This window comes from Phaenicophaeus curvirostris, chromosome 2 (assembly GCF_032191515.1).
Source record: "Phaenicophaeus curvirostris isolate KB17595 chromosome 2, BPBGC_Pcur_1.0, whole genome shotgun sequence".
NCBI lineage: Eukaryota > Metazoa > Chordata > Aves > Cuculiformes > Cuculidae > Phaenicophaeus > Phaenicophaeus curvirostris.
Genome location: NC_091393.1, coordinates 118,041,362 through 118,049,439, shown reverse-complemented (window position 1 = coordinate 118,049,439; position 8,078 = coordinate 118,041,362). Strand labels below are relative to the sequence as shown.

Sequence of the window (8,078 nt, the reverse complement as noted above, 5' to 3'; positions counted from 1 at the left end):
GAAAGATTTTTTCCTGATGTCCAGCCTGAACCTCCCCTGGTGGAGCTTGAGGCCATTCCCTCTCGTCCTGTCCCCTGTCACTTGGGAGAAGAGGCCAGCACCCTCCTCTCCACAACCTCCTTTCAGGCTGTTGTAGAGAGCAATGAGGTCTCCCCTCAGCCTCCTCTTCTCCAGGCTAAACACCCCCAGCTCTCTCAGCTGTTCCTCACAAGGCCTGTTCTCCAGCCCCTTCACCAGCTTCGTTGCTCTTCTCTGGACTCGTTCCAGAGCCTCAACATCCTTCTTGTGGTGAGGGGCCCAGAACTGAACACAGCATTCGAGGAGCGGTCTCACCAGTGCCGAGTCCAGAGGGAGGATAACCTCCCTGGACCTGCTGGTCACGCCGTTTCTGATCCAAGCCAAGATGCCATTGGCCTTCTTGGCCACCTGGGCCACTGCTGGCTCATGTTCAGTCGCTGTCAACCAACACCCACAGGTCCCTCTCCTCCAGGCAGCTTTCTAGACAGACTTTTCCTAGTCTGTAGCTGCACAGGGTTGTTGTGCCCCAAGTGCAGGACCCGGCACTTGGCCTTGTTAAACCTCATGCCATTGGACTCTGCCCAGCGGTCCAGCCTGTTCAGATCCCTTTGGAGCCTCCCTACCCTCCAGCAGATCCACACTCCCTCCTCTCTACAATGCCCCCATTACCCTGTGGTTCCTGTTTATCACCCTTCACCAATCTCTGGTGTCTCCCCAATCTCTGGTGTCTCCCCGACCCGAGAAGCAGCTGCCGCTACAGAAAGTGGAATAGTGTTAGAATTTAAGCTAGAGCTGAGTTCATTCAAGTACCCGTGTTCTTTGAGGGTGACGCAGAATGTCCCTCTGGTCGGGTGTTTTCCCCCAAGCAGTGTTTTCCAGCCACTGCTCGTTCTTTGGGGTGATGCCTTGTGTTCCGTGCGATCTGTGCGGAGCAGACGTGGCTTCTCCTGTGCCCACCTCTGCTTGCAGCCTTTCCCCATCTCAAAGGCAACGTCAGGCAGAGCTGGCTCCAAAGCTCCAAATTAGCAGAGCTTTGGCTGCTGAGAGGTTCGTAATAACATTAAAACGAGTCTTTGGAAAGTCATGGGATGTGCATAAGGTTTCTGGAAACATTTATACATCTGCATGGCAGTGGGAAACATATTCTGTCCCAGCTCTTGTCTTGCTGCATCCAATGGATGGGGATCGCTCCCTCATGGTGCTCAGGCCTAATAAAGGCTGCCTGATTTCTAAAACTCCAAAACGAGTCTTAAGAGAGTTTATTTACCGGTATTTTTGGCATCATCCCAGTCACCTTTTTTGTCCCCGGGGTTGTAGTGGCTCTCCAGGCCCATCCTGCTGGCAGAGACCGGTGAATCCTACCCATTCTGGCACTCCCGGGGGTTTTCCATGTTGGGCTGTTGGGAAGCAGTGACTTGTAGTGACTGGTGGTTTATAACGTGTCATTTCAGCCATCTGCCCGTGGGATCATCCGTGCGTGGTGCTGGACCAGACCTCGGTGCTTCTCAGAGTCCTGTTGTGGCAGCAGGAGGAAGAGGAAGATCGCTCCGAGGAATAGTTCTCGCTGTCCTGTTGTTCCTGCAGGGATGGAGCCTGGCCAGGGAGCATTAGCGCCCGCAGGAGAGCAGCGAGGGATGATGGAAGATGGGAAAGCACGTTCAGCAGATGGTGAGTTATCCAGGGCACAGGGTGCAGACAGCTGTGCATGAAAGGTGTCCTCCAGTAGGAGCAAACCCCAAAATGCCACAACTGATCCCCTCATTGGTCGTGTCTTGAGTCACCCACAGCCAATTTGGGGTGTGGGAGTTTCAGAGAAGTCACTTTGCTGCTCTGCGTGCCAGTATAGAACTAAAACTGGGAACTGCAGCTCTCTTGGGATTGGGATTGGTGTGTCTGCTGCTTGCTCACCGTGGTGTTAGGGTCGGCTGGCACTTGGCTTCACTGTTTAAAATTCCCCAAAACCTTTCTCCAGATGTTTTTCTCCCTCTGACACTTTGGGAAATCATTGTGTGTGGTTTATTTGTGTGTCTGCAGAAGGCCTGCTTGGTTTTGGGCACCACGGTGCAGATCGTTAATCGTCGCAGCCTGGATTTTGAAATGGATCCTGCTTTTCCTTGCAGGATTGTTTGCTTACCTGGAAATGCTGGAAGCACAAGCTCATAAGGCAGCCGTGAAGCAGGAGGAAATGGAACAGCAGGAGGAGAAGCTGGCCATGCTGAAAAAGAGAGTGCAGGAGCTGAGACTCCAGAGAGATGAGCTCCGGGCTAAAGTGGAACTGCAGGAAAAGGGGGTGAGGAAGGGCTTGCTGCCAAGATCTGCTGGAGGGCGCTGGGATGGATTTACTGAGGTTATTCATGTAGAGCCAACTATTGGATTTGTTTCCCCTTTTAAGTCCAGGTTTGCCCTATTTCCAGTACCATATAGTCCATGACTGTGAAGTCTACTTGGTTGGAGATTCTGTGGCCATTTCTGAACCCTTTTCTTGAGTTTTTCTCCCCTCTTCTGCTTCCTTTCTCCCTGCTCTATCAGAGACTGCAGGGATTGGAGGAGGGGGAATGGTTTGAAGCTGAAAGAGGGGAGATTGAGATGAATTCTTAGGAAGAAATATTTTGCTGTGAGGCCCTGGCCCAGGTTGTCCAGAGAAGTGGTGGCTGCCCCATCCCTGGAGGTGTTGAAGGCCAGGTTGGATGGGGCTTGGAGCAACCTGATCCAGAGGGAGGTGTCCCTGCCCATGGCAGGGGGTTGGAACTTGATGGCCTTTAAGGTCCCTCTGAACCCAGACCATTCTATGATTGTACTCGATGATCCGGTGGGTCTCTTCCAACCTGGTTATTCTATGATTCTATGATTCCCTTCTGCTTGAAATGCCATCTCACTTTTCTTGGAGACGGGTTATGATTTCCCCATAGCCTTGCAGTGTTCCCTGCGGGTGATGCATTCCCATCGGCAATTGCTGACCTCTCTTCTTCTCTGGCTTTTGTAGCAACTTGGGAAAGAAGGAGTCACGTCGGAGGCAGCACAGCCCAGCGCTCAGACAGTTCTTGAGTGGAAGATAAAAAACGTTAAGGCCATGCTGCAGATCTTTTACCTCACAGGTAAGGTCTTAAAGTTCCCTACATCCTGCCAACGGCTGCATTCCTGGGGTGCCACATAATGGAAGATGAGCCTCATGTGAAGTGTCATTTCCTTATTAACATTTCTGCTGATGTTCTTGGAGACTTTACAGTCTGCAAATGCTAGAGGAGCCATAACTATGTCATTCCCTGCCTCCTACAGGCCTTTGGGATGTACCCCAAACTATTATTTACTGAATTGTATCATTTAAATGAAGGTCTAGATTTTGGAAAACATGTAACTACCTTAGGAATGAAATCCTCAGGAATTAGGCAGTTTTATATCCAGTGGGCTGGGTCTTCCAAGCAGGCTTGTGGGGTCAGAACCCTCTTGTCACCTCCTCCTGACTGTTTCATTTTGCTGTGTTTTACATGCATAAACTTCTGGAAGTCTTTAATCATAGAATTGTAGAAAGCCCATCCAGTTCCAACCCCTGTCGTGCACAGGGACACCTCCTGATCAGGTTACTCATCCAACCTGGCCTTGAACACCTCCAGGGATGGGACAACCACCATGTCTCTGGGCAACCTGGGCCAGGGCCTCCCCACCCTCACAGGAAAACATTTCCTCCTAAGTTCTCATCCAAATCTCCCCTCTTTCAGCTTCAAACCGTTCCCCCTTGTCCTATCCCTGCACTCCCTGATGAAGAGCCCCTCCCCAGCTTTCCTGGAGCCCCTTTAAGTCCTGGAAGGCTGCTCTAAGGTCTCCCTGGATTCCTCCGAGGGAGCTCCCTGAGCTGGCATGGTAACAGGATACAGCCCCAAAGCTACCTTGCAGTGACGAGGTCAAGTAGCGCTGAATAATCCCTTTCTCTGGACCCAAGGGATCAGTGGGAAGCTGACCAAGCGAGGAGTATGTTTCTGCATCAGCACGGCTTACGAGGGCACTTACTTGGATTCCTACTACCTGGACCTGCTCACCAAACCAGAAGTGCAGATTTACCGCCACTCCATCCCTGTCTTCATCCCCCTGGAGCAGATTGCCAAGAAGTACCTGCAGACGGACATCAGGCGCTTCCTGTCTGTCCTGTTGGACCACCTGAACGCCTACATGGGGAGGAGGTTCCAGGCAGACCAGTTACAGGTACCAGCGGCTGCAGCAGCGCTGCTCACCTCACCTTTTCCCTTCAGTGTTCTGAGTCTCCTTAGAGAATCTTGGTGTTTCTCTACGTAGAGCACTTGCAGTTCTGGTTTTCAGATACACGTTAGCATGTGACTATGAATTCAGTTGCCCGTTTCCTCAAGGATCACAGAGTTGAATGTCTTGCTCATTTAAAGTTTACTGCTAAATGCATAGGTTGTAGAATAGAATCATGGAATCGTTGAGGTTGGAGAGGACCTTTAAGCTCATCCAGTCCAACCACCAGCCCAGCCCCACTGTGCTGACTAAATCATGTCCCCAAGTGCCACGGCCACATGGCTTTTGAACCTCTGCAGGGATGGGGACTCCACCACTGCCCTGGGCAGCCTCTGACAGGGCTTCACCAGTCTCTCAGTAGAGAAATTGTTCCCAATATCCAATCTAAACCTCCCTTGTCACAAATTGAGGCCATTTCCTCTCATCCTATCCCTAGTTACTTAGGAGAAGAGCCCAGCATCCACCTCACTCCAACTGCAGACAGCGATGAGGTCTCCCCTCAGCCTCCTCCACTCTAAGCAGCTCCAGGTCCCCCAGCCGCTCCCGTAACCCCTGGGCTCCAGCCCCTTCCCCCGCTCTGTTCCCCTTCTCCAGACGTGCTCCAGCCCCTCAAGGTCCTTCTTGGAGCGAGGGGCCCAAAACTGAACCCAGGATTTGAGGTGCAGCCTCACCACTGCCGAGTGCAGGGGGACAATCCCTCCTCTGCTCCTGCTGGCCATTCCCTTCTCAGCTCTCACATCTTCATCCCTGCAGGAACAGTTTCCGGAACAGATAGAAGGACCCTTGCAGAGAAACTCCTTGTGTAACTTGCTGGTCTTTAAATACAACGTGTCAAGTAAAGGCAAGAACTTTTCCCTTACGGCAAGGCTGCTCTACGGAGATCTCTGCCGCAGCCTCCCCACTGAAGCTGTTGTTTCCTGCTCACGTGAGTGGATGGTGCAGGGTCCATCTGGGGCTGTGGGGTGGGCAGAACATTCCATGCTTCTGCAGGTCGATGGAGGTTCTTTCCAGTTCAGTCTGGGGACAGGAGGGAGCAAGCTGTCCTATTTCTGTAGAAGATAAAGGTTTGTGTGCCATCAGTGCTGGGTCTTGAAGCAGTTGTAACTTGTCCCTAGTGCAAGAGCGCAGGTCTTCTGCAGCACTGGCCAGAGTAGGTGGCTGGAGATAAGGAATTTCAGTATGGCTGATAAAAGAAAAGTGTGAGTGCAAGCTTGGATCGCTTGAGTTTGCTCCCAAGGTGCAGTTACCCCGAGGGCAAGCTCTGGTACAGAATCACAGAATCCTTTAGGTTGGAAAAGACCTTTAAGATCATAATGTCCAACCTCTAACCTCACACTGCCAACCCTACCACTAAACCCTGCTCTCAAGCACCACATCCACACAGCTTTTAAATCCCTCCAGGGATGGGGACTCCACCAGTGCCCTGGGCAGCCTCTGCCAGAGCTTCACCACTCTTTCCATGATGGAATTCTCATAAGCCTCACTCTCATAACCCTCACAAAAAATCTTTGTGTAGTGAGGGAAAGTGCAAGAGTGCAAAGGGACAGGAGAAAGGAAGGAATTAATTTTATGCTGGCTACATGGTGTTCCCTTCCACACTGATCCACCCACTTCTGTCTTGCAGCGGACTCTTCCGCATCTCTAGCAGAGATGGCTGCAGCTCACTCAGACCTGTTTCGCCGCATGGCCCTGCACAAAGCCTTCCGCTCCTTCAGCAGCGCTGCGGAAAGCGCGGAGGGAGCAGCATAAGGCACTGGCTCTCCTTGAGAACACACCTCCCATCTGTGAGAAATCGTCTCCGAATGCAAATGTTTTCCATGGATCTTCAAGGAGTGACTGGCCCACTTTGAATCTCGACAGCGATGCTTTCCCGAGGCTTTTCGGCCATTGCAGGTAACCATTCCTCAGCGCTGTCAATGCTGCGGAACTCCATGCTTGCAGGAAACTTCTCACAGTTGGAATTAGAAACTATAAAATCTTCAGGATCGCTGTGCTTTGGGGGCAATTCCCTATGGATCAGCTCTGTGTGCTTATTCAATGCGCCTTGAAAAGAGGAGAGCAAGCAGGAAACCTTGTACCCTGCTCACTGCAGCCAGGAAAAGACGTTGTGTCAGGCGTTGAGGGACACAGCTGAGGTTTAGTTATTACTGGCAGCGTCCCCTGCCCTCGTGTGGGTTCTGTTCCCTCTCCAAGCTGGAGCACAGGACCTTCCAGGAAATCCCATACCAGCTGTTTCCTCCCTATCAGGCCTGGGGCAGCTTTGCTTCTGTCTGATCTTTGTGCTTCGGTCTTTAAAAACCTGCTGGTTTGTAATAGTTCGTTAATGACTTGTTAATGAGTTCCCCTGTTGCTGAAGTCATGGGTTTAAAAATAAATCTTCTGTTGATTTGCTTCAGGTTTTCCTTTCCTTCTGGTGTGGTTTGCTGGGATAGAATGGGGTTTAAGTGATGATATATATGCATATGTAACTTGGCTTAACTGTCAGTATTTTCTCCTGTCTCATTTTTATGCCAGTCCCACGTCTGATAAGGCACAGGGAAAGTACTCGATAATTGTTTCTGTAATGATTAGATCATAGAATCATGGACTCATCGAATTTGGAAAAGACCTCTAAGCTCATCCAGTCCAACTGACAGACCAACACCACTGTGCCAACTAAACCATGTCCGAAAGGAATCAGGGAATCACTAAGGCTGGAAGAGACCAGCACCCCAGGGCCTTTTCCTCTGGGCAGCTTTTCAGCCACTCGTCCCCAAGCCTGGAGCACCATGTGGGGTTGTTGTGTCCCAAGTGCAGGACTCGGCACTTGGCCTCGTTGAACCCCATCCCATTGTGTCAGCCCATGGCTCCAGCCTGTCCAGATCCTTCTGCAGAGCCTTCCCACCCTCCAGCAGATCAACACTCCCACCCAACTTGGTGTCATCTGCAAAATGAGCGAGGGAGCGCTCGTTCCCCTCATCCAGATCATGGATGAAGATGTTAAACAAGACTTACCCCAACTCTGAGCCTTGAGGACACTGCTTGGGACCAGCAACCACTGGATTCAGCTCCATTCAGCACAGCTCTCTGGGCTCGGCCATCCAGCCAAGTTTTTACCCAGCAAAGAGTACAACCGCCCAAGCCACAAGCTCCTTGTCCAGATCAAACCAGACATCTTTTGAACATACCCTCTCGCTGTCGCTTGTTGTGGCTCCAAGCAATGATTCCAGCCCCTCATGGAGGAAGGCTGACAGCTTGCAGCTCTAGCTGCTCTGGAATTGCTGGCAGCTCATGGGGTGCTTACGAGCTGAGTGTTTGCACACTTCCCTGGGCTTTTGAATCGTAGAATCATACCATGGTTGGGGTTGGAAGGACCTTACAGCCTGTCCAGTTCAAGTACAGGCTTGTGTGTGAGTCTCCGCACCGGCCTTGTGCACCCTTCTGTTGAGGCGCTTCTTCCATCACTCCCTGACCTGGCTGTGGGGTGGAGGGCAAGGCTTGAGGGAGAAATCTGTGGGAACTGCTGGGGTAAAGCCAGGTGTGACGCAGGTCTTGGGCACAATCCCTGTTTGTGTGGGATGGAGGGAGGCAGGGCCAGGCTGTGAGGACCCTTAACACCTCTGGGCTTCATAGAATCACAGAATGCTTTGGGTTGGAAGGGACCTTAAAGCCCATCCAGTTCTAGCTCCCCTGCCATGGGTGGTGACACCTCCCACTGGATCAGGTTGCTCAAACACCCCCAGGAATGGGACATCCATGACTAAAGGGCTTGTATCCCTGCATTTGGCAGGGCAGGTGCAGGTTTCTCACTGTCTCCAGCATCACCCCAG

At 51.7% G+C, this 8,078-nt stretch overlaps 1 protein-coding gene across 1 annotated transcript; it reads left to right on the top strand.

Moving 5' to 3' along the window:
* Positions 1–1,528: 1,528 nt before the first annotated feature.
* Positions 1,529–6,734, top strand: CENPO (centromere protein O). Its single transcript, XM_069850574.1, has 6 exons — positions 1,529–1,686; positions 2,139–2,308; positions 3,002–3,113; positions 3,956–4,215; positions 5,023–5,194; positions 5,894–6,734. The coding sequence occupies exons 1-6, from the start codon at positions 1,605–1,607 to the stop codon at positions 6,016–6,018; spliced, it is 921 nt and encodes a 306-aa protein (XP_069706675.1). The 5' UTR covers positions 1,529–1,604; the 3' UTR covers positions 6,019–6,734.
* Positions 6,735–8,078: the final 1,344 nt, after the last annotated feature.

Bases quoted from the DNA above. Each gene is read 5' to 3' on its own strand.
- CENPO (XM_069850574.1), top strand. From the start codon at position 1,605: ATGGAGCCTGGCCAGGGAGCATTAGCGCCCGCAGGAGAGCAGCGAGGG. The intron at 1,687-2,138 runs GTGAGTTATCCA...TTTTCCTTGCAG, and splicing joins GAAAGCACGTTCAGCAGATG to GATTGTTTGCTTACCTGGAA. The intron at 4,216-5,022 runs GTACCAGCGGCT...TCATCCCTGCAG, and splicing joins TCCAGGCAGACCAGTTACAG to GAACAGTTTCCGGAACAGAT.